Source organism: Mustelus asterias, chromosome 12 (genome assembly GCF_964213995.1).
Source record: "Mustelus asterias chromosome 12, sMusAst1.hap1.1, whole genome shotgun sequence".
NCBI lineage: Eukaryota > Metazoa > Chordata > Chondrichthyes > Carcharhiniformes > Triakidae > Mustelus > Mustelus asterias.
This window is the reverse complement of record NC_135812.1, coordinates 107862550-107889168: the sequence shown is the minus strand read 5'-3', so window position 1 is coordinate 107889168 and position 26619 is coordinate 107862550. Positions and strand designations below refer to the sequence as shown.

The 26619-nt window shown below is 44.4% G+C and overlaps 1 protein-coding gene across 1 annotated transcript in view; it reads right to left on the bottom strand.

The window, feature by feature from the left end:
• The window catches only part of LOC144502068 (ran GTPase-activating protein 1-like), a 590984-nt gene extending 566448 nt beyond the window's left edge, over positions 1–24536 (bottom strand). Inside the window, exon 1 of the mRNA XM_078226075.1 lies at positions 24385–24536. Within this exon, the coding sequence (XP_078082201.1) occupies positions 24385–24536 (152 nt within the window). The remainder of the gene's footprint in view (positions 1–24384) is intronic.
• Between the last annotated feature and the right edge of the window lie 2083 nt (positions 24537–26619).

Here is a 26619-nt window from a genome sequence, read left to right as displayed (position 1 = left end):
ATAGGTTTAAGATGAGAGGGGAGAGATACAAAAGTGCCAGAGGGGCAATTTTTTCACACAGAGGGTGTTGAGTGGCTGGAACAAGATGCCAGAGGTAGTAGTAGAGGCGGGTACAATTTTGTCTTTTAAAAAGCATTTAGATAGTTACATGGATGAGATGGGTATAGAGGGATAAGGGCCAAATGCGGGCAATTAGGATTAGCTTCGGGGTTTTAAAAAAATGGCGGCATGGACAAGTTGGGCCGAAGGGCCTGTTTCCATGCTGTAAACCTCTATGACCCTAACTGCTCTCTGTGGTAAAGCATCCCATACTCCAATAACTTGCTGCACGAAAACATTTCTCTCAACCTTTCTCCTCAGTCACTATTTTTAAATGATGGTCCCTTGAGATTTATGCCCAACTACAGGATACAGTTTTGCCTGATAGAAACCATCAAAATTATTAATAATTTTGAAATCCTCTATTTATTCTCCTCCTAGTCTTCTCTGTTCCAGTGGGAATTGTCCCATTATCTCAAGTCTCTCCTCATAGCTAGCTCCCCAGCCCCGATGTCATCTCGATGAAGCTACACACTCCATGGCCGTAAGTGTTCTTTCTGTAATGAACAGCACAGAATACTCTGTAGGTAGCCTAACAAATGCATCATATAAAATTATCAGAAATTCTTCACTCTGATACTCTCTGTCCATATAATAGCCAAAATGCTGTCAATACTTTTGTTTTTATAAACTTGCTTTCGCTCTTTCACATCATTATGTATTTGAACCTCTCCATTTCTTTGTTCATCCACATTCTCAGCATCTTTCCATTGAGGATATACTCCCTTTCCTTCGCCAAAATGTACAACCCCACATTCACCTACTATAACTTGAATCAGTCACTTGTCGATCCATCTCCTAACCTGGCGATCTCTTCTGATTCCTTTTGTAATCATCCCCACCATTTGTCAAACCTCCTACTTTTGTTTAGTCACCAATTTCCAAGATTACCCTCCTTATTAAAGTCCAAATCACATAAACAGAACAAAAAAATGGACCCACTGCTGACTCTAGGATACATCTGTTCCAAACTTCTCCCAACATTCCAACACTCAAAACACTTTTTTCCCCTATCTGTCAACCGATTTTCCAGCCATGCTGTGACATTTATTCTTGCACCATACAAATATTTCTAACAAACCACTAGAAAAATATCTTATCAGATGCCTTCTGAAAATTCATATACTCTACATTCACTGCACTCCTTTTTTCTAAGTAGTTGGTCACTTTTCCAAAAACTCATATTCATTAAGTAAAGCTTGCTTTTAACAAACTAATCTTTCTTCTCACTATAAATTCTAAGAACTCACAGGTGGTGTTAGAGTGACCAGCCTATAATTATCCAGTATACCCTCCCCTTCCCTTTTAAACAGAGGCACAAAATTGGCAACCCTTCAGTCCCACAGCATCATTTATACATCTGACAGAATCATCATAGAATCATAGAATCCCTACAGTACAGAAAGAGGCCATTCGGCCCATCGAGTCTGCACCGACCACAATCCCACCCAGGCCCTACCCCCATATCCCTACAAATTTTACCCACTAATCCCTCTAACCTACGCATCTCAGATCACTAAGGGGCAATTTTTAGCATAACCAATCAACCTAACCCGCACATCTTTGGACTGTGGGAGGAAACCGGAGCACCCGGAGGAAACCCACGCAGACACGGGGAGAATGTGCAAACTCCACACAGACAGTGACCCAAGCCAGGGATCGAACCCACGTCCCTGGAGCTGTGAAGCCGCAGTGCTGACCACTGTGCTACCGTGCCACTGTGCTACCGTACCGTGCATCTAAATATGAGTGAAGCATTGAGACAAATCTCCTCTGAATCCAGGGTCATCGAGATCCAATGAATGATCAGTCTTGAATTCTACTAATTTTCTTCCAAACAGGTTCCTTCTTTAAATCATTCCTAAAAATTGTTTCAAATCATAGAATCACAGAATCCCTACATTGCAGAAGCAGGCCATTTGGTCCATCAAGTCTGCACCGACCACAATTCCACCCAGACCCTATCCACGTCACCCCACATATCTACCCTGCTAGTCTCCCTGACACTGAGGGGCAATTTTCCATGGCCAATCAACTTAACCCGCACATCTTTGGAGTGTGGGAGGAAACCGGAGCACCCGGAGGAAACCCACGCAGACACAAGAAGAACATGCAAACTCCACACAAACAGTGACCCAAGGCCAGAATTGAACCCAGGTCCCTGGCACTGTGAGGCAACAGTACTAACCACTGTGCCTCTGCGCCACCCCAGGAGTACATATCTTCCAGGAGTACACATAGGTTCTCATTTCTACCATCATATATAGACACTGAGGCACAATATTTCATATTTCCACTACTCTATGCAACTAGACTCTCATCTTGGGTCCTAAATAGTCCATTCCTCTTTTTTTATTTTATTAGTGTCACAAGTAGGCTTACATTACCATTGCAATGAAGTTACTGTGAAAATCCCCTAGTTGCCACACTCCGGCACCTGTTCGGGTACACTGAGGGAGAATTTAGTATGGCCAATGCACCTAACCAGCATGCCTTTCGGACTGTGGGAAGAAACCGGAGCACCCGGAGGAAACCCACGCAGACATGGGGAGAAGGTGCAGGCCCCGCACAGACAGTGACCCGAGCTGGGAATCAAACCCGGGTCCCTGGCACTGTTAGGCAGCAGTACTAACGATTGTGCCACCGTGTTGCCCTCTTCTTAACTAAGATAAACTACACACAATCCTATGTCCTGATAGTCAGAAAGACCAACCTTGGGCAGGTCTTGGAAACCATCATCAAAAAAAAAGAGTCAAGTCTTCATCTGTCATAAGAAGAGCAGTGCGAAGTCTCACAACACCAGGTTAAAGTCCAACAGGTTTATTTGGTAGCAAAAGCCACTAGTGGCTTGTTGGACTTTAGCCTAGTGTTGTGAGACTTCTTACTGTTTTTACCCCAATCCAACGCCAGCATCTCCACATCATAAGAAGAGCAGCAGCAGGTGGAAGGACAAAAAACAGAGTGTGGCACTGGGAGTTTAGCAATTCACTCCTGAAACTCACGCTAACTTTTAAAGATAAGTAATAATAAAAGTTTGCACCTTCCGCCTGCCAAAGACAGCTAAGGAAGAGCAGCAACGCACACAGCCTTGAGCTGTCATTTATTATTGGTCATGGTGAGCTGGAAAGTCTGCCTCCTGGCACAGAGCACGGACATGATTTACACTTTCCTGACGTAGACAAACTCCTCAGAATTATCAGGAAAAATCCAGCAGCCAGAAGTTAAACATTTCTGCTCCTTACTGTATAACTGTGACCACAAAAGCTCACTTTATGCGCAGCACTGCAAAATGGACAATCCGTTCCAATGTTACAAGTGCCACTTCACTGCCAATATCTTCAGGATTAGCTCCATTAGACTTGTTGGCTCAAAGTTCAAACACATCATCCAGGTAGAAGCTGCACCAAGACACCGTTTAACATGTTTTGTTCGAGCTGCCTTTACATGCCAGATGCTTCCATTTGTTCGGGAGACCAGAGCTAGGAACCATAAATATTAGGTTAATCTAATGGCAAATTCAGGAGAAACTTCTTTACGTGGCAAGAATGTGGAACAGGGAATAGTTCAAGTGAATCCCGTGGATGCACTTAAGAGGGATAAAAACAGGAAATGTTGGAAATCCTCCACAGATCTGTGAGCATCTGTGAAGAGAGAAACAGAATTAACACCTCAGGTTGTGGTCTTTCATCGGCAAAAAGTAATAGAAAGATGGACTGCGATGTAGTAGTGGGAAAAGGTTGTTGTGGAGCATTAACACCAGTATCGAGCTAAATATAACGGCAAAATACTGCAGATGCTGGAAATCTGAAATAAAATCAGATAATGCTGGAACAGCAGGCCAGACAGTGTCTATGGAAATAAACAGTTCATGGCTGTGATTTTCTGCAAACAAGTATCATAACAGCGAGAAAACGGGAGCAGTCCACACGGGCCTGTCCCACGCGGTACGAACCACAATTGCCCCACACTTATCATTTTTTGGGAGAGTGGTGAGTTGCGGGCCGATTCTTGGAAGGGTTGAAACACGCCAGTGAATCCAGCTGCAAAGCTATCGGGCGCTGTTCTGAAGAAGTGCCACAATCTCACACTGCACTGAGAGACCCCCTCCCAGCCCGATCTGTACTAGATGTGGCAATGCTGGAAAATCGTACACAAAATATTCAGGAAATTGACCTTTGAGAACCAGCGTAGACCTGTTGGTTTATTTCCAAATCTCCTGTTTCCATGCTCCAAATTGTATGTGATTACATGATTAATATCTGAGCCCTGGCTGCTTTTTTGTTTGTGGGGTAGCACGGTGGCACAGTGGTTAGCGCTGCTGCCTCACAGCGCCAGGGACCCGGGTTCAATCCCGGCCTCGGGTCACTGTCTGTGTGGAGTTTGCACATTTTCCCCGTGTCTGCGTGGGTTTCCTCCGGTGCTCCGGTTTCCTCCCACAGTCTAAAGATGTGTGGGTTAGGTGGATTGGCCATGCTAAATTGCCCCTAGTGTCAGGGGCATTAGCAGGTAAATATGTGAGGTTATGGGAATAGGGCCTGGGTGGGATTGTGGTTGGTGCAGACACGATGGGCTGAATGGCCTCCTTTTGCACTGAAGGGATTCTATGAAACAGGATAGCTCTATAGAGCCAGAGTGGTCGCGTGTTACGCCACTGCCTCAGGTAGATGTGGCTCTCCAATATAAATTCTGAATCGGTTCTGAGAAGGCTTGCACACCATCAAGCTTCTAAATTTTCCATCTGCTATTGGAAAGGTGCTGACAATAGCTCAATCAGCATTTAGCTGCTACAAGCAGGTAACTTAAAAAGTATTCAGTTTTGGAAGGACTTCTTCCCTACAGCGCGTGGGCGAAAATGATAAAAATGAATCAGTGATGGGAACTAGATATTCGAAGAACATTCCTCAATTGTATGGGACCTGCTGCTTTGCTTTATCTGTAACAGTACATATGGGCAAAGTGTTCAATAAAGAACTGAAAGGCTTTATTAAGTTTTATTCCCCAGCTTCAGTGTTGACAGGTCAGCAAATGGCACTGTTACAATTTAAAATTTGGGATTACTAGAAACAAGAAACTCTCCCAAGAAATGTTCACTGTCTCTGAACGACTCTATTCTTTTGACCTTCTGGCCAGCAATGTCAGAAACCAATAATAAGTCTTGTACAGTATATGTCGACTCTCAAAAAAAGAGGGACAGGGACTGAGTCTCATTAATAGCACCGAATTAGATGGGGCAGGTTGTAGTTTCAAGGTAGAATTTCAACTTTGCTTTATGTCCTCAGGGGCTTTGAATAAATTTTACTCTTTCAATCATACAATGGCATTATAAAATCATGAAGAACGGTCCTTGGCTTACAGCCTCCAGACAGCAATTTAAAATGCGACGCAGGATTCTTCATTTCTTTCCAGCAATCAGCCCAGGGTGCGACATGGGATAAGACAGATATCAGGAATGGCCCGGTTTAGGCTGAAGCATCACTACATCACTAAATTGCAAAAGGGTTGAACTAATGCCACATTGCAAGGTGTGAAGGATCTCCTGTCGACTGAGCCGGGTTCTATCACACAACAGGCAAGCAGGAGGAAATGCAGTAGTTTGCCACTGTACAATTCCTCTTTGTCATCACTGCAGATGGTGTGAAACACCACAACACACTGTAATTTCCGTCGTCATCAGGGTTCGTTCAGCAGCTCGGAAGGAAGAGATTTATAAGCTTCATTTACTGCTGCCATTTTCTTGTTATAATTTTTTTAAACAGCACCACGCACTACAACATACTTTGGATGTGTTCCAGCCTGTGGTTATAACTGCACATTTTATAATTAAAATTAAATGCACCAGGAAAATCAATTTTTAGAAAATTAATTTCTCAATAAAAATTCAGTGTACAACTGTTCAGCACTGAGCCAATATTTAACATTAATGTATTTAACCAGAACACAAGGATTGCATTTAAATTTTTTCATTACCCCCATTTAAGTATAAAATATTTGCAGGGCACTAGCACTTCAGTTTTTATCTTAAAATCTCTGCAACCTTTATGCTCAACAGAAAATAAACTTTATTCTACTTATTCCACCAAGCAAAAATTGTCAATCACTCATTGAAAATGTATGAGGTGGAATTTTCCCGTCCCGCCCTCCACGGGAATCGTAGCGGATGGGACACGGACAATGCAAAGGTCCATTGACCTCAGACGGGATTTTCAGGACTTGGGGTGAGCATGGCTGGAAAATCCTGCCCACGGGGTTAGATACAGAGTAAAGCTCCCTCTACACTGTCCCATCAAACACTCCCAGGACAGGTACAGCACGGGGTTAGATACAGAGTAAAGCTCCCTCTACACTGTCCCATCAAACACTCCCAGGACAGGTACAGCACGGGGTTAGATACAGAGTAAAGCTCCCTCTACACTGTCCCCATCAAACACTCCCAGGACAGGTACAGCACGGGGTTAGATACAGAGTAAAGCTCCCTCGACACTGTCCCCATTAAACACTCCCAGGACAGGTACAGCATGGGTTAGATACAGAGTAAAGCTCCCTCTACACTGTCCCCATCAAACACTCCCAGGACAGGTACAGCATGGGGTTAGATACAGAGTAAAGCTCCCTCTACACTGTCCCCATCAAACACTCCCAGGACAGGTACAGCACGGGGTTAGATACAGAGTAAAGCTCCCTCTACACTGTCCCCATCAAACACTCCCAGGACAGGTACAGCACGGGGTTAGATACAGGGTAAAGCTCCCTCTACACTATCCCCATCAAACACTCCCAGGACAGATACAGCACGGGGTTAGATACAGAGTAAAGATCTCTCCACACCGTCCCCATCAAACACTCACTGAACAGGCATAACACAGGGTTAGATACAGAGTAAAACTCTCTCCACACTGTCCCCATCAAACACACCCAGGACAGGTACAGCACGGGGTTAGATACAGCGTAAAGCTCCCTCGACACTGTCCCCATCAAACACTCCCAGGACAGGTACAGCACGGGGTTAGATACAGAGTAAAACTCTCTCCACACTGTCCCCATCAAACACTCCCAGGACAGGTACAGCATGGGGTGAGATACAGATAAAAATCACAGTGACTAAAAGTTCCGAATGGTTCAACAACTATTCAATCGGCAGTAGGTGCTGACTTACATATTTACAGCTGGAGTATCAGGAGGAATGTGAAGAGTCCAAAAAGACAGAAACGAGAAAGAGCTCCCAGATGTGACACCCTCAGATAGGCTGCCAGTATTCCCCGCCAAGTGTACACGTGGCCAATTAGTAAGGTACTCGAGGTGTGCTCAGTGTTTGGGGAACTGGATCTCAAGTAACACATCAATACTTTCAGCACAGGATGAGGGGTGAAACTCTGAAATAATCATCAACGTTGCAGTTACTCGTCCATCTTCAAAGTTAAATGCAGATGTTTGGAAGTCATCCAAAGGCACAGCTGGGGTGAAGTCATCTTGGATGTTGGGTGCAAAATGGGTGCTATTGGATTGGCCACCCTCTCAGCAGTACTTGATATTCAATTCCATCTGGGTCAATCCATTTCAATCAATATCTCCCATTTTGTACCACCACTGGATATGAACTTTTACCTCAATGTGTTTTACATCAGGGACTTAATGATGCTTCCAGAATAAAAATCCGTTTCCAACTACGTCATCTTACATCACTGACAAATGAAGATGGAGTGGACTTTAACACATCAAATGATTTGCCATTTACTCGCGTGTAATCAGCCCATTTGTACATCTCAGTATTTCCACGCCTAGTCGTGGTGACAATCCTTTTTAAAATAATAAACTGATCACACAGTACACTATGACTTAAAAAGAATGTAAAGTACTACCTTCAACCCGATTACAGTAATTAAACACTCACATTGTCACCAAACAGATGTAAGTACATCAACTCTGATCTTTGAGAAAATCTCACTAATCCTTTAATTAATTCTGGATCTCAGTGATTCATTTACCTTTCATGCAACTCAGTTTTATCCATTCTCAGGGAAGTCCAAAGCTCAAGGTACCCTTATAGAGATACAGTGAGGGGTCAGCAGAACCCTAATCTAATGTAATCCTAGATTAATCCTTTCACCTGGTACAATCCCAGCTGATGTCACCACTGGGTGGTCAGATCCCAGAGCGGTACTCCAGCTCAACAGATTGTAATCAGTTGTTTTTTTAGAGATGTAGGCGAACAGAGTTGCAGGACAAAGCTGTGGAGGCTTTGGAGAGGGTACAGAATGGTACGGAGGGCATCAGCTATGAGGAGAGGTTGGTGAAACTCGGTTTGTTCTCACTGGAACAACGGAGGTCGAGGGGTGACCTGATAGAAGTCTACAAGATTATGAGGGGCATGGACAGAGTCGATAGTCAGAAGCTTTTTCCCAGGGTGGAAGAGTCAATTACTAGGAGGCATAGGTTTAAGGTGCGAGGGGCAAGGTTTAAAGGAGATGTACGAGGCAAGTTTTTTACACAGAGGGTAGTGGATGCCTGGAACTCTCTGCCGGGGGAGGTAGTGGAAGCGGATACGATAGTGAGTTTTAAGGGGCGTCTGGACAAATAAATGAATAGGATGGGAATGGAGAGATATGGTCCCTGGAAGGGTAGGGGGTTTTAGTTCAGTCGGGCAGCATGGTCGGTGCAGGCTTGGAGAGCCGAAGGGCCTGTTCTGTGCTGTAATTTTCTTTGTTCTTTGTTCTTTGACTGCCGATTAACTTCTAACAGAAGAATAAAACATTTATTAAACAAGAAAATATTGACTATCATACACTACTTCTCCCCACCTATATCTTCACAGATGTACACAGGTGCATAAGGATAATACAAGCTACAAAATATATCTTCTACTCTAATGTTCTCAGTAAGTACACAGTCCATGGTAAACTAACAGTTCAACTGTGGTCAGACAAACCACACTCTGGACTGAAGTGGCAGATGCCACCTGAAAAAACTTCTGTGGATTTCTCATCAAATCCCCCCAGATGTTTGCCATACTGTGAGCCAACTGGTCTCACTGAAACTCTCACTCCCATGCAAGTGTTGCCAATCATCACTCTCAAAAAAACACATCTTGGAATCTTCTCCCAAACAATGCTCTTTCTCAGATGCCTTTGCCAAGCATCCACTTCTGGGATTTCAATCTCTCCTTTCAGCATTCCTTTGCCTTGGGTTGCCACGTACATTCAAGCTTTCACACAGATACCCAACAGTAGCCACCAAACATTTGATTTATCTTGGATGTCTGGTTTCTTACTGAGCTGACTTTCAATATGGTTCTTGCAGCTGCCTCTTTAACTCAGGACACTTTCTCTGCTTTTTACTTGAATTTTCATGAACAGGACCATAGCATCATAGAGCTCTATGGTGTAGAGGGCAGCTATTCGGCCCATTGAGTCTGCACCAATCTTACCCAGCCCCTATTCCCATAACCCCACATATTTACACTGGTAATTAACCTAACCTGTGCATCTTTTGGCTCTGGGAGGAAACCGGAGTGCCCAAAGAAAACCCACACAGACACGGGGAGAACGTGCAAACTTCACATTGTCACCCAAGACTGGAATTGAACCTGGGTCCCTAGCGCTGTGAGTAACAGTGCTAACCACTGTGTAATGGTGGTCCGGCTTAAAACTAACTCAGAAGTTCTTTCTACCCGAAGTGGGCCCTGGTTGTTCAGCAACCACCTAGTTCGGAACATCGGAACAGAGGAATTAGGAGCAAGAGTCGGCAATTCAGCCCTTCAAAAGCCCTCTCTGCCATTCTATATGATCGTGGCTGATCTCCATCTCACCCTAACTCCACTTCCCTGCCTTTTCCCCACAGCCCTTTATCCCACTTTTGATCAAATATTTATCTATCTCTTTCTTGAATCCATTGATTGATTCTGTATCCACTGCACTCTGGGGCAGTGAGTTCCATAGATTCACAGCCCTCTGTGAGAAGTAGCTTCTCCTTATCTCTGACTTGAACCTCCCCCCTCTTACTCTACAACTATGACCTCTTGTCCTAAACTGTTCAGGAAGGGAGAACATTTGGTTAACGTTTACTTTATCAATCCCGTTGAGTATTTTATAAACCTCAAACAAATCCCCCCTCATATTTTTCCTATCATAAACTCTCACTACCATACAGGCACATCAACCAAACTGAAGTCATTAATCGTTTCAAATGCAGAACCACAAAATTAAACCTACTTAAAGTTATGCTTTATTTCTGATACCCACAAATACAAACATAGGTTACTCACAACTACCTTTGTTTCCTGATTCACCTCATAATTTGACAACAATTCTTGGCTGAATTCTTGTTGAAGTAAATTTGGGCTGCTATTGGGTTGCCGTCTGCAGTATAAGTATTGGCCTTTTCCTGGTCGTATCCCATGCAATGCCATTACTGCTGCCCAATTGGACATGATAACAAAATGGTCACAGCACTTCCTTCATTCCACCTTAGGATGCTCAAGCTATCCTGGAGACACGATTTGAGAAGCAGCCTTATGAAGGTGAATGACATGCTATAACGATCGCAGCTAAATTTAAGAAAAGGAGGCTAGCTAGAGGGATGTGTAACTGAGCCTTTGTTCCATTCTTCCATCAGACCAAAGATTCAGAGGAGTTTAGTCAGTTGCAAGCTCAGCTGAAATTGATTGTTCTTTTTAAAAAAAAGCAAACAACATGGAACAAGATGTAGGAATTTGGGCAAATTATGCCCATTCCTCTCAAGGGATCTTATACAATTCACAACTTAATCTGTTGATAGTGAACAAACTTGAGGGATGATAAATCCCCACTCTTTGTGCAGAAGCCCTGTCAATATTCTGAATGTAATCTCTCCTGTTCAATGTTGATCACTAAGTCTATCTCTGCAATGCTAGAAATGCTTTTAACAAAAATGTGCTCGCAAATTTGCAAGGCACGGTGGCAACATGTCTGCTATCCGCTTTCAGAAGAAATCGGCCAAAATTATTCTCCTAGTGATTCAAACCTCAGGTCTATTGGAATCATAGAATGGTGACAGCACAAAAGAAAGCCATTTGGCCAGTCAAATCTGTGCCAGTTCTTTACAACAGTAGCTTAGATATTTCCACTCCCTGCCTTTCCCTGTCAGCCTGCATTCTGTTTCTCTCCAGATGCTTCTCAAATTCCCTTTAGGAAGCCACCATTGAATTTGTCTCCATCACACTCTCATTATCAATGCATTCCAGATCTTAACCACTTGACTTTCCTCATGTTGGCCTTGGTTCTCTTCCCAATTGCCTTGGTCTCTCTATGGCCTCTGGCTCCCTATGCATCTGGCAATTGGAAAACTTTTCCTCTCTCTCTCTGCTCTGTGGAGAACACTCATGATTTTGAGCACCTCTATAAAATCTCATCTCACCCTCGTTTCCAAGGAGAACAGTCCCAACTTCCTCAGAGTATCCACTTAATTGAATTCCTCATCCCTGGAAGCATTCGTTTAAATCTTTTCTCTCCTCCTCCTCTTCTGAGGCTGTGGATGATTTGCTTCTGCTCTGGTTCAAAGGCAAGTCTTTTCTGCACCTTTCCTAAAGCCTTTCTAAAGTGTAGTGCCCAGAATTGTGCATAATATTCCAACTGAGGCCATATCAGAGCTTTATAAAGATTCATCATAACTTTACTTTTTCATTGACTATGCCTGTATTTATCAAGTCCAGAGCCCCGTATGCCTTTTTAACCTCTTTCTCAGCCTGCCTTGCCATCTTCAATGATTTCTGCGCATATACCCCCAGGTGTCTCTGTTCTTGCACATCCTTTAGAATTGTACCCTTTATTTTACCCTATATTGTACCTTTTATTCTCCTCACTCTTCCAATCAAATATATCACCTCATACCTTTCTGCATTAGATTTCAATGCCCATTCCACAAGCCTGTCTAAGTTCTTTTGATGTCTATCACTAACATCTCCACAGTTTCTTAGAATCATAGAATCGTCCAGCGCAGAAGAGGCCCTTTGACCCATCGAGTCCACACTGACACATTAGAAACACCTGAACTCCCACCTAATCCCATCTGCCAGCACTTGGCCCATAGCCCTGAATGTTATGATTTGCTAAGTGCTCATCCAGATACTTTTTAAAGGATGTGAGGCAACTCGCCACTACCACCCTCCCGGGCAGCGCATTCCAGACCGTCACCCCCCTCTGGGCAAAAAGATTTTCCTCACATCCCCTCTAAACCTCCTACCCCTCACCTTGAATCTATGTCCCCTTGAGACTGACCCATCAACTAAGGGGAATATCTGCTCCTTATCCACTCTGTCCATGTCCCTCATAGTCTTGTACTCCTCGATTAGGTCACCCCTCCATCTTCTCTGCTCCAACAAAAACAACCCAAGCCTATAAACTTCCTCGCATAACTTAAATGTTCTATCCCAGGCGCCCCCTCCAGTGCAATCACATCCTTCTGATAACGTGGCGATCAGAACTGTGCACAGTGCTCCAGCTGTGGCCTCACCAACGTTTTATACAACTCCAACTTGACTTCCGTGCTTTTGTAATCTATGCCTCGGTTGATAAAGGCAAATGTCCCATATGCCTTTTTCACCATCCTACCAACATGCCCTTCCGCCTTCAGAGATCTGTGGACAAACACGCCAAGGTCCCTTTGTTCCACAGAACTTCCTAGTGCCCTACCATTCACTGAGTACTTCCTTGTCAAATTACTCCTTCCAAAGTGTATCACCTCACACTTGTTGGGGTTAAATTCCTCTCTGAACTTTGTATATTCAAACTGGTTCTCACTTATATTATCAACCTGATATCTGCCAACCTCAGCCTTTGCAGTTTCACTTCATTCTTTATCTATTTCCACAGCTAGGGAGCTTTAGCTTTAGTTTCCTTCTCTTTCCCCATCATGATAATGCATTTCGACTGTTCCCAAGTCATCTGCTCTTGAAAAGCAGCCGTTTGTTCCATTATAGTCTCCCATGCCAATCTTTGATACCAATTTACCTGGGACGTGTCTGTCAACAACCCAGTCCTGTTCTTTTCCATAGCTAACCTAAATCTTATGATACGATCATCACAGTAACCCGAATGCTCCCCTACTGACACTGATCCACTTCAGCTACCTACCTCATTCCCCAGGACCAGCGACAATGCCTCCTTGCTCATTAGCTTGGAAACAGATGTGGAAACATTTCCTGAAGACACTCTGGGCACTTCCGTCTCTCTGCCCTTTACATTCTTTCTATCTCAGTCTCAATTAGGATAATTAAAGCACTTCATTATAATTACTCTGCAAATTTTTGCACCTCTTTGTAATATTCCTCTATGTTTTTCCCATGAGTTGATGGCCAATAGAATGCCCCCAGTGATGCCTTGGAACCTTTATTGTTTCTTAGCTCCAACCAAATAGATTCTGTCCTTGACCCCTCTGGGACATCTTCTCTCTCCAGCTCTGTAACATTCTCTTTAATCAATACCATCACCCCTGCTCCTTTCTTACCTTTCCTATCTTTGCTGAACACCTTGTATCCAGGAATATTAATTATAGCCAGACCTGCCCTTTTATCGAGCCAGGTCTCCATTATCAGTACATCATATTCTCATGTAACTATCTGCACCTGCTGTTCATCAACTTCACTTACCACATTTCATGTGTTTAGATAAACATATTGTAAACCTGAATGAGATCACATTGCATTCCCCTTTAGTCTGACTTCTTGTTTCTGGGAAATTATATTGAAGTAGAATCTCTCAAATGCACAAGATATCCTTTTGACTTATAGTTCTGCAGGAAAACGTATGTCCAGTAAATCCAAAGTTATGGGCAGTATCTTCCGTTCTGGAGTATCAGTTGGATGGTGGGAGCGGAAATGAGAATGATTCCTATAAAGGAGCTGGACAGCTGGTTTTGCACAATCTTGTGCTGTTTAGCTTATTACCTATGCTTGAGCAAGGAGCACAGTGAATCCCACGGTCGGGATGGGCAGGATGTCGCTGTTTCTGTTGCCGCGTAGGGTTGAAGGTCCTAGCACTATAATTAAAGGGCAGGCAGACAGCCATTACTCACTGCAAGTTAGGGGCATCAGACTGGCTGTTGTTCCAGAGGGAGATACCTCCTGCAGATTACAGAATGTCGCAGAGCAGCACTCCATCACTCTGGTGGACCTCAACTCTCCAGGTGCGCCTCTTAAGGTGCCAGGAAGGTCAGGCACCCACAGGAAGGAGGAGCACTGACAAGGCATCCCAGGGACTTTAACCCACTGAAATTCCAAGAGTGTCTTTCCGCTCCACCTCCTTCCTGTCACTGACCCCAGCACATCTGGCTGAGGAGGGTCCATCAGGAGACCTTGAGCATGCTGGGGCCATTTCAGTCTTGGGCCAGTGGTCACCTGCCCAAGCCATCACAGTCAACAGGCTGCCTTCATCTCAGCTATGGATGCCAGAGTTACACTAAGGTATAGTAATAGGAAAAGAAAGATAAATAAGTTTTGAAGGCACATAGGTGGCACAGGAGTACAACCATTGTATATATCTTGGCATGGGAAAGGCAGTGGTATTGTCACTGGACTAATAATCCAGAGACTTAGGGTAATGTTCTGGGGACAAAAACAGAAAAATACTGGAAAATCTCAGCAGGTCTGACAGCATTTGTGGAGAGAGAGTAGAGCCAATGTTACAAGTCCAGATGATCCTTCGTCAGAGCTAATGTTCTGGGGAACTGGGTTCAAATCCCACTACGGCAGATTGTGGAATTTAAAAACTCAATTTTAAAAATCTGCAAATAAAATCCAATGATGACTCTGAAACAATTGTCAATTGTTGTAAAGTCCCATCTCATCCACTAATATCCTTCAGGGAAGGAAATCTGCCGTCCTTACCTTGTCTGGCCTACATGTGACTCCAGACCCACAGTAATGTGGTTTGCTCTAAATGCCCCCTGAATTGGCCAAGCCACTCAGTTGCATTCAACCACTACAAAGAAAAAACAAAGGAATGAAACTGGACAGGTCCACCCAGCATCGACCTTGGCACCAGAAACGACAAAGGCAAACCCAGTCCTGTCGATCCTGCAAAGTCTAACATCTGGGGGCTTGTGCCAAAATTGGGACAGATGTTTCACAGACTAGCAACAGCCTGACCTAGTCATTGATTACCTTGATTACCATGTACTGTTCCCCCTCAGCTGGTGAATCTGTACTCCTCCATGTTGAAGACCACTTGGAGGAAGCATCAAGGATGGCAAGGGTGCAGAATGTACTCCGAGTGAGGGGACTTCAATCTCCATCACTAACAGTCGTTCGGTAATAACACCACAGACTGAGCTGGCCGGGTCCTAAAGGGCACAGCCGGTAGACTGGGACTGTGGCAGGTGGTAAGGGAAATAAATACTTGACCTCATCCTCACCAACCTGCCTGGTGCAGACGCATCTGTCCATGACCGGATCGGTTAGCGTGACCACCACACAGTCCTTGTGAAGGCAAAGTCCTGTCTTCACATTGAGTTATCCTCCATCGCGTTGTGTGGCACTATCACCGTGCTAAATAGGATAGGCTTCAAACATATACAGCAACTCAAAACTGGACATCCATCGGGCACTGTGGGCCATCAGCAGCAGGAGAACTGTATTCAACCATCTGTCATCTCATTCCCTGGCATATCCCCCACTCCACCATTACCACCAAGTCAGGGGATCAACTCTTGTTCAATGAAGAGTGCAGGAGGGCATGCCAGGATCAGCACCAGCTATGCCTAAAAATGAAGTGTCAACCTGCTACAACTTAGGACTACTTGTGTGCCTAAGCAGCAAGTGATAGACAGAGCTAAGCCATCCCACAACCAACGGATCACACCTAAGCTCTGCAGTCCTGCCACATCCAGTCGTGAATGGTGGTGGACAATTAAACAACTGACTAGAGGAGGGAACTCCACAAATATCCCCATCCTCAATGATGGAGGATCCCAGCACATCAGTGCAAAAGATAAGGCTGAAGCATTCGCAGCAATCTTCAGCAAGAAGTGTCGAGTGGATGATCCATCTCGGCCTCCTCCAGTGGTCCCCAGCATCTCAGATGTCAATCTTCAGCCACTTTGATTCACTTCTCTTGAAATCAAGAAATGGCTCAAGGCACTAGATTCTACAAAGGCAATGGGCCCTGACAATATCCTGACTGTAGTTTTGAAAACTTGTGCTCCAGAACTTGCCACTTCCTGAGCCAAGCTGCTCCAGTACGTTACAACACTGGCAATGTGGAAAATTGCCCAGGTATGTCCTACACACAAGAAACAAGACAAATCCAACCTGGCCAATTACCGCCCCATCAGTCTACGCTCGATCATCAATAAAGTGATGGAAGGAGTCATCAACAGCGCTTTCAAGCGGCACTTACTCAGCAATAACCTGCTGATGAATGCGCAGTTTGGGTTTTGCCAGGGTCACTCAGCTCCTCAACTCACTACAACCTTGATTCGAACATGGACAAAAGAGCTGAACTCCAGAGGTGAATATCAAGGCAGCTTTTGACAAGTATGGCATTAAGGAGCTCTAACAAAATTGGGATCAATGGGAATCAGGATGAAAACTTTCTGCTGGAGTCATACCTGGTACATAGGAAGATGGTTGTGGTGGTTGGAGATCAATCATCACTGCAGGAGTTCCTCAGGATCATGTCCCAGGCCCAACCATCTTCAGCTGCTTCATCAATGACCTTTCTACCATCATAAGGTGAGAAGTGGGGATGATCGCTGATGACTGCACAATGTTCAGCACCACTCGCGACTCCTCAGATGCCAAAGCAATCCATGTCCAAATGCAAGACCTGAACAATATCCAAGCTTGGGCTGACAAATGGCAAGTAACGTTTGCACTACACAAGTGCCAGGCAATGTCTATCTGCAACTAGACAGGATCTAACCATCACTCCATGACATTCATTGGCATTACCATCGCTGAATCCCCACCATCAACATTTTGGAGGTTACCATTGATCAGAAGCTGAACTGGAATAACCATATAAGTACTGTGGTTGACAGAGCGGGTCAAAGGCTAGGAATCCTCTGGCGAGTAACTCACCTCCTGACCCCACAAAGCCTGTCCACCATCTATAAGGCACAAGTCAGGAGCATGATGGAATACTCTCCACTTGCCTGGATGGGTGCAGCTCCAACAACACTCAAGAAGCTCAACACCATCCAGAACAAAGCAGCCCCGCTTGATTGGTACCCCCTTCCATTAATATCCAATCCCTCCACCACTGACAACACCTTCCAAACCCATGACCACTAATATCTCAAGAGCAACAGATACCTGGAAACACCACGACTTGCAAGTTCCCCTCCAAGTCACTGACCATCCTGACTTGGAAGTACATCACTGTTCCTTCACTGTTGCTGGGTCACAATCCTGGTGCCCCTCCCTAACAGCACTGTAGGTGCACCTACACCTCATGGACACAGTGGTTTGAGAAGGCAGCTCACTGCCACCTTCTCAAGGGTAACTAGCGATGGACAATAAATGCTGGCCAACCAGCGACACCCACATCCTGAATAATGAATAAAAACAAAAAATGTGTAAACATATGTTCACTTGCGCTGTTTGGAAGTGTTCTGGATTCTCATCTTGCTGCTTGTTGCTTGAATGGTCATGGGCATTTAAGGGCCTGGAATATGTTTCTCTAACAGGCTTCGATAATGTCCATCTGTGGAGTCACTTCTTTCACATTATCAACATTGTGATCACTGAATATTCTGACATGAAGATGCTTAGGCACTTGCCATCATTTGTGCGTGTGCAGCCTGGGCACACATCATGTAATCCATTACTTGCAGCTCACCAGGTTCTGAGCTCTGAGAATTATCTGTGCAGAGTGTGCCGCGAAATCATTGCATCTCCTGCAGCTGTTCCCCTGATGTGAGATATTTGCAGAGTTCTCAAAGGGAAATAAGCAGGTTATGTGAGTGGCAAGAAAGACTGGAGATGTAGTTTGCGGGTTGAACCTTGAAGTTCTCCACCGTGGTCTTAATAATAGAAAACCAGAGGCTTCCCTAGATGTGAGGAGAATGATTGAGTCAATCATCCTCGCTATCCTGTTCAATTGTCACATTGAGCTAACATGCAGTTGAACGCTGCAAGTTAGGCGGCAACAAACAAGCTGACCTTGACTGCAAGAGAGATTGAGTGTAGGATTAAAGCGGTGTGTGTACAGTTGACTGCAGCTTTGTCAGACCTCATGTGGAGAATTATTTGGCCTGCTCATTTTCTTCTCAAGAGTTGGATTAGACCTTGCATGAGGGGATTGTAACCACAGTGAATGACCAGGGTAATATCAGGTGAGTGTAGGTAGAATGGGTCTGTACGCTAGGCCTTGTGGAAGACTGTGAGTATATCCATGTGAAGCATCAAGAGCTTTTCCAGAGCTTTGCAGATCCATGCAGGAGAGATGTTTAATTTGGGCTGGGATGTGCAGAATGACAGAGTGATGCGCTATCAATAAGGCGAAAGACTACTTGTGTGCCAATACAAGTGTAGGCTTTTATTCACAACAGAATCAGGAGCAGGTCCCAACAAATAACCGACCTGGACTGAACAAGGGGGAGGAGACAGCCACCTTTATACTTGGTGCCAAGGGGAGGAACCAAACCGGGAGGGGATGTGTCCAGGTATGACAAACACACACAACGGTGGTCCATATAGGACAAAGGCACAACTGAGGTCCACCACACAGAGCACAGTTGTGCAGTAATAGGAAGGGCATCAAGGGCACTGAGATCTGGAAGATCTCTGCAATTGGGGGATTGTGAATGATTGGTACTCAACATGCCTTAGTGCAGGTGAAGCAATGTCGTTGAGTAGATTCCAAAGTAGCTTCAAAGCTTTTCAGGATGATAAATATGTCAAGGGATATTGGATTACAGTGGGCAAGTGATGATTGGGGACCAGTAACAAGAACGTCCCTGATCGAGCTGTATGGAGGAGTGATCTCAAAGGGCCAAATGGTCTACTCATGCTATTCTTCCCAGTGTACCCAAAGATTTGGTTCCACCTGAAAGAGTTCTCTGCAAAGTCTGCTCCCCATTGGGAACAGGTGTGAGGGTGACATGAGGGCATCCCTCAGGTAAGATTTCATGTTGCTTTCGTACCAAACATATAGGTCAGAATTTTCGGGCCGTTCTTACCGGTGGGATCTTCCAATCCAGAATTTGAGCCAAACCTCATTGCCGCACTAGCCTGTGGTCGCCAGCATACTGACCTTCTTACTGCTCAGGCTGTTGCTCCTCCTGGCCCTAAAGCTAACCTGTGCAGCTTCCTCCTCACTTGGACGAGAGCCAGTGGAGAGGCTGGGATACCTGGAGTCTTCATCATTTTTACCTCAGCAGATCTATGAATGAATTGCAGTGATCCATCTAGTGAACAGATTCTTTTCAGGTTTGCCTCCATTGCTGAGTGAAAGTTATTGCTAAGTTCTGTTCCTGACTTCCATCTAGATATGGCATCCCCACCCCTTTCCAGGTGAAGGACATCCTGGGAGACCAGAGATGAGTGTTCCCTCCATTCAGATATGAGTGCGCGTGGAGGCATCGCACATTGACCAAGGTGATGACAGTCATGTGGGAGAACCTTCCATGAGACACTATTTAGCTTGCTTCCAATCCCTCGAGACTCTGTAGGAAGACCATTGCCTTCATATCAGAGAAAGATTTACCACATAAGTCCTTGTCATCCATGGCCATTTATCAGAGAGGATGGAGGTTTGGAGTTGGGAGTTTGCCAAACCTGTTCAGTCTCTGCTCCATCCTTCCCCACTGATCCTGCCCCCCTGTCCAGTCTCTGACCCATATTTTCCTGCTGATCCTCTCTAATTCAGACCAGCCTCTGATCCACGCTCCCCACTGATCCTGCCCCCCTGTTCAGTCTCTGCTTCACCCTTCCCAGCTGGTCCTCCCACCTGTCCAGCCTTCATGCATCCTGGCCCCCCCAGCACTCAATCTAATCAGGAAGTTGACATTTCTGAGCGGTCAACAAGATGTCCAAAGCAGCAGCTATTCACTTTAAAACCCAGGGAGAAGTCAACCTTGTGGGTTAGATGCCACTTATGTGCAATCACAAATGTGAAGGTTTTAATTTCTTTCTGCCAGCTTTGGCAATTGGGAGGGGGCACTTAATTCTGGGGAACTGGCCTTTTAACGAGCATGCATGACTTGCTAATGCATGCGAAAGAGCTTCCTGACATTGCTCGTTAGGAATCTTGACCTGCCTTTAAAGTCCCGAGAACAGAATTGTAAAAGTTCATCCCGCCGTCAGGAAACTGATTTCTGGCCTCACACCAAATTAAGCTTCCTGTTCGCCAAGCTCCCTGCTGCAGGCAGGACCAGAAGATTCCAGCCCACATCTTTATAATTAATAACACAATTAGTTTAATCTATGTTCTCTCGCTTGCCTTGAATGCTGTGATCCTGCGTTTTAATCATTTAAAGGAGCATGAAAAGATCAATTAAAAACCAATATATATAGCACAGGGACAAATACGCTCCTTCTAAGTACCTTCTTATTCATTCACAGGATGTAGAAACAAAGAAACTAGGAGCAGAAGTAGGCCATTCGGCCCCTTGAACCTGCTCCTCCATTCATTATGACCGTGGATGATCATCGAATTCAATATCCTGATCCCCCCTTCCTCCCATATCCCTTGATCCCTTTAACCCCAAGAGCGATATCTAATTTCTTCTTGAAATCACACGTTTTGGCCTCAACGACATTCTGTGGTAGTGAATTCCACAGATTCATCACCCTCTGCGTGAAAAAATTTCTCCTCACCTCTGTTCTAAAAGGTTTACCCCTCAAACTGTGACCCCTAGTTCTGGACTCTCTCACCATTGGGAACATTCTTTCTGAATCTCCCCAGTCTAACCTGTTAGAATTTCATAAGTTTCTATGAGATCCCGTCTCACTCTTATAAACTCCAGTGAATTTAACCCTAATTGACTTTGTCTCTCCTCATATGACAGTCCTGCCATCCCAGGAATCAGGCTGTACTCCCTCTATAGCAAGGACATCCTTCCTCAGATAAGGACACCAAAACTGCACACAATACTCCAGGTGTGGCCTCACCAACGCCCTATATAATTGCAGTAAAATATCCCTATTCCCATTCTCAAATCCTCTCGAAATGAAGGCCAACATACCATTTGCCTTCTTTACTGCCTGCTGTACCTGTGCGCTTACTTTCAGCGACTGATGCACGAGGATACCAAGGTCTCGCTGAGTATCCGCCTCTCTCAATTTACACCCATTCAAGTAATAATCAGTCTTCCTATTATTGCTACCGAAGTGGATAACCTCACATTTATCCACATTATACTGCATCTGCCGTGCACATGCCCACACACTCAGCCTGTTCAAATCACGCTGAAGCAACTCTGCATCCTCCTCACAGCTCACCCTCCCACCCAACTTTGTATCATGTGCAAATCTGGAAATAATACATTCAGTTCCCTCTTCCAAATCATTAATATATAATGTGAACAGTTGAGGTCCGAGCACAGATCCGTGTGGAACCCCACTAGTCACTGTCTGCCAATCAGAAAAAGACCACTCATGCCAACTCTTTGCTTTCTATCTGCTAACCAGCTTCCTATCCATCTCAAGACATTACCTGCAATCCCATGTGCTTTAATTTTACATAGTAGTCTGTTATGTGAGACCTTGTTGAAAGCCTTCTGAAAGTCTAAATAAACCACACCCACTGGTTCTCCTCAGTCAACTCTACTAGTTACATCCTCAAAAAGTTCCAATACACTCGTCAAGCATGATTTCCCTTTCATAAATCCATGCTAACTTTGTCTGATTATACCACTGCCTTCCAAATGCCGAGTTATGAAATCCTTGATAATCTTTGATAATGCACTCTTCTCAGTGATATGGACATCACTGACAAAGGCAAACATCTATTGTAAATCCTTAACTGTCCTTGAGACTGTGGTGATGAGCCATCTTCGTGATAACTTAGTGCCTTGCTAGGACAATTTAGAGGGCAGTTAAAAGTCAATCACTTTGCTGTGGGCCCAGAATTCCATATAGAATCCCAACAATGCAGAAGGAGGCCATTCGACCCATCGAGCCTGCACCAACAACAATTCCACCTTGGCCTTACCCTCATAACCCCATATATTTACCCTGATAATCCCCCTGACACTGAAGGGTCAGTTTAGCATGGCCAATCTTTACATGCAAACTCCACACAGACAGTCAGCCGAGGCTGGAATTGAACCCGGGTCCGTGGCATTGTGAAGCCGCAGTGCTAACCACTGTGCCACTATGTCGCCCACAGACTAGACTGGGTAAGGGTGGCAGATTTCCCCAGCTGCCATGATGGGATTTGAACTCCTGGCTCCAAATCATTAATCCAGACACCCGAATCACTGCTCAGTTACAAAACTGCTATTTCCTTAACAAAGCTGTATTTAATTAACAAAAACTACAATTTTGTACTATCGTCCACCTTAAACTTCAGACGGTGAGGAGTGTTCTGCTGGAGAATGGAACACAGGTAGCCATGAGTCCTAGGTCGGTTTACACACAGTACCTACAAGAGCACCCTCTATTCTACCAATAATCCCAGACCAGCAATCCAGTGGCTGAGACTGGCAACTAACTGAGCTTGTACCACATGCATTTCACAAAACTAGTCTTAAAAGCAGTTGACAGAAGACATTAATTTTGACAACCTGAACCATTAACTCTGTTTCTCTCTCCACAGGTGCTGCTTGACTTGCTGAGTAATTTGCGGTTTTCATCTAGATTCCTCACACCCGCAGTGTTTTGTTTTTAAAGTTTATTTATTAGTCAGAAGTAAGGCTTACATTAACACTGCAATGAAGTTACTGTGAAATTCCCCAAGTCGCCACACTCCGGCGTCTGTTCGGGTCAATGCACCCTAACCAGCATGTCTTTCAGATTGTGGGAGGAAATCGGAGCACCCGGAGGAAACCCACGCAGACACGGGGAGAACGTGCAAACTCCACACAGACAGTAACCGAAGCCGGGAATCGAACACGTGTCCTTGGCGCTGTGAAGCAGCAGTGCGAACCACTGTGCCACCGTGCCGCCCTTTTCATTTTCATCTGTCTGGGGCTGAATTGAAGCTCGATGCCAGGTGTTAAAGGGCAGGGTCTAAGCCCCTGCACCATCTCTCCCCTCCTTTCCATTGCCAATGACTTTTCTTCAAATTGAGTTTGACAATCCATCTTTAAAATATTATAATTTTTACCATACAATGGCAATGCAATTTTCACAAGGTTACTGAGTGAAAGAGTGAAAATTGTGTTGCATGAACCTTTCAGTCTGCTCATGTCTGATTTTTTGTGTTATTAATAATCTCTTTAGCAGCAGTAAGGCAGCAAATGATGAACATTCAACAAACGCAGAGGAGGCAACAAACCTGCCTGAATCCCTCTCTTGTCATTATCTTAATTCCCCAATATTATAGGGCAGTTACCAAGCCATGTCCAATTCACACTGCGGATAGGAACACATTAATATCTGTGCAGTTTAATTTGTGCTTCTCCCTTCACAAGTATCGTTTTTCTCATTACATCGACCAATACTACAGCAGTCAATGTATTGAAGAAAGTTGACTGTGACTGGGAACCATAAATACCAGAGCGCAGATTCTATGCCTACCTAATGATTCTGGGAACTACAACTTCAAAGGCAACCAACAGCCATCAAGGTTTATTTGTTCTGTAACAGCAAAGTTATGGGACAGGACACGTCTACAAGCAGTGGGTGAAACAGGGATCAGATATCCTACCAAATCTTCACTTCTTGATTTTGCACAAACAGTACTCACCACATCCAACTAAATAAACTGTGTGCTACCTCGCACTTATAGCTACAGCTGCAGTTACCTATTAAAGATAAAACTTTATTGAAATGGCTGAGTGTCTGGGAAAAAGACAGAACAAGAAATCCAAAAGGTCAAACTGGGAATCGCAATGCAACTGCAAACATAGTTTCAAATAATTTTCAGCGATGGATCTTTCTAAATGGTTCAATTCTCCTCATTTATTATAGCATTTGACTCCACTATTCCAATGTTACCTCTGGCAACCAGCAACCCTCTGTTCTGCATTCTAAACAGAGCTGCGCACACTCACAACTATGGGTGATGCCACAGCATACGAAAGGTAGGTGGGCCATTGGGTGACATGTCTCCCTGTCACTCATCACTTTCAGGGATAGGGGAGGAATTTCCCAAAATCTCCCCTACGTCTGCCATTGGCCTAGAGTTATTTTACTCGCTGTCCTTTTACCTCTCCCAGGAAATGGCAGTTGTCGTTCGGTGGAGGGCCACGGGGGTCATGTGTAAAGTTGCATTGTGACTGTATGGCACAGGCTTCATGGACCAACTGGTCTTTATCTGTTCGTCAATTTCTTTGCCTTTATCAGTACGATAAATTCCCATGTTGTGACTAACAATGGGAGGAGGTGATTTTGGTAACATAGAAGATATGGAGTCGTGAGCTCAGCTCTCACAGGGAGTGGTTGAGGCGAATAGCATCGCTGTATTTAAGGAGAAGCTGGATAAACATATGAGGGTGAATGGAAGAATATGTTGATGGGGTGAGATGGTGTAAGATGGGAAGAGGCTTGTGTGGAGCACCAATACCAGCATGGGCTTGTTGAGACAAATAGCCTGTTTCTGTGCTGTAAATTCTCCAAGGCTGAGACTCAGGAAAGGAGGAGGAAATGGGAAAAGATGTTAAGCTTTCCAATTCTAAACATCCAAGTCCCTAATCTGAAGGTCCAATTGACTCAGTGGAAATACCCCTGAGCTTCAAATGAGTGAATTATTTTCATCGTCACAATATGTCAGCTAGAGTTACATTAATCAAGCAAGAAAAAATAATGGCTCGAAAATGCAAACAACTAATAGCAGCATCCATTCTAGGAGAGTAAAGGTGGGAACCACAGAATCAATCAAAAACTAGATAATAAAAGACTCCTGGGACAACAGCATTATGCCGCCTCCTCTCCTTCTCCACTGTTTCAATCTCTATGAGCACACCTTTATTGACACAGGAGCTAACCCGGAGGACTCCTGCCCAGCTTAATGATATTGAACATGGATGAACAGTGTTGCAACAAAGCAGACAGTAACTGCCTCTTCTCACTTATCTGATCTGATAACAAAGCTATTGATGTGAGCTTGCTTTTGCAGGGGTGTGCTCCCAAGTGTTTATCTCCTTCTTTGCCGTGCCTGCCTTATTTGTATTTAAAAGACAATTCTCAATTACTTGAAGATTTTCGAATGTTCCTTTGTGCTTTTATTAATCTGTAAGCTCCATGCATCTGTCATCAATATCTAATGGCACTTCACTTCAAGGCATTGACCAAAGGGGTAAGGGAGAGAATAACCAAACATCACTCAGTTTACAAAGGGAGACATTTCCTCACATGCATTCAACATTACCTTCAGCAACACTAAATGCTTAAACAAAAAAGATAAATTATTGTGCCTAGAAATAGAAATAGTTCAAATAGTTAAATTCTTACAGAGATTTGCTTTTTCCCCCATGTTTAATCTTTACCTTAATTATTCTCCTTCAGTAATATCTGTAGGGAAGGGCAAATAGGTGCAGAGGTATGTGGAAAGAGCAGTGAATTGGGACTAACTGACTTGCTCTTTGAAAGAGCCAGCACAGGATCAATGGGCTGAATGTCATCCTATGACTCTCTGATTGAACCTCAGATGAATGCACACATAATGGCAGTCAGCTTCTCCTGCAACGTCTGTGCAGTGAATGCATCTGTTCATTTCCAAGCATCAAACTGAGGAGATTAGGGAAGCTATGATTAGATGGCAATTTATTTTCCTTCAGTACCATCTATGCAAGTACCCAATGTGACAAGAAGCAAACTGATACTAGATCAAAGAACCCTTCATATAACTATATGGAAACTATTGGTATCATGATAAGGGCTGTTCTCATAGAGAACATGACCGCCTCGTCGTAGTCTGTGATGTACAAGAAATAAATGTACAAATGGACAACCAAGTGAATCCAATTGAACATTTCAATATCAACTAAAGAAAGTAGATACTAGTCAAGTGGCTAGCTTCCACTGTCCTCTTTGGTTGCGTTGCCCAATCTGTTAAACACCATGCACTCCCCAACTCTCTTAAACAGGGCATCCCTACTGACTTTCCTTATGCAATGATGTGCTGTTGCCTGAAAAACGTCACCAAGGTCCACTGTCGATCCTTGCAATGGTCCCAAAGTGAAGAAATTAAAAAGTGACTCTGACAACTATTGGCAGGGTATGCTCACAAAACCTGCAAGGCCTGAGGTAAACCACAGGTAAAAATTACTTGCCTGGAAAGGTAAAGGCTCCTGCCACAGTAACGCTCTGACATTTTAAGGTAGCTCATTCTTTGGGGTACAGCTTGTGCTGAAGAAGTTGCCTTTGTGGCCTTTCTGCTCCTTGTTCTTTCCCTCTGTGCTCCTCATGCACGGGGGTCTGCATCAGGTGATGTCAAGAAATAG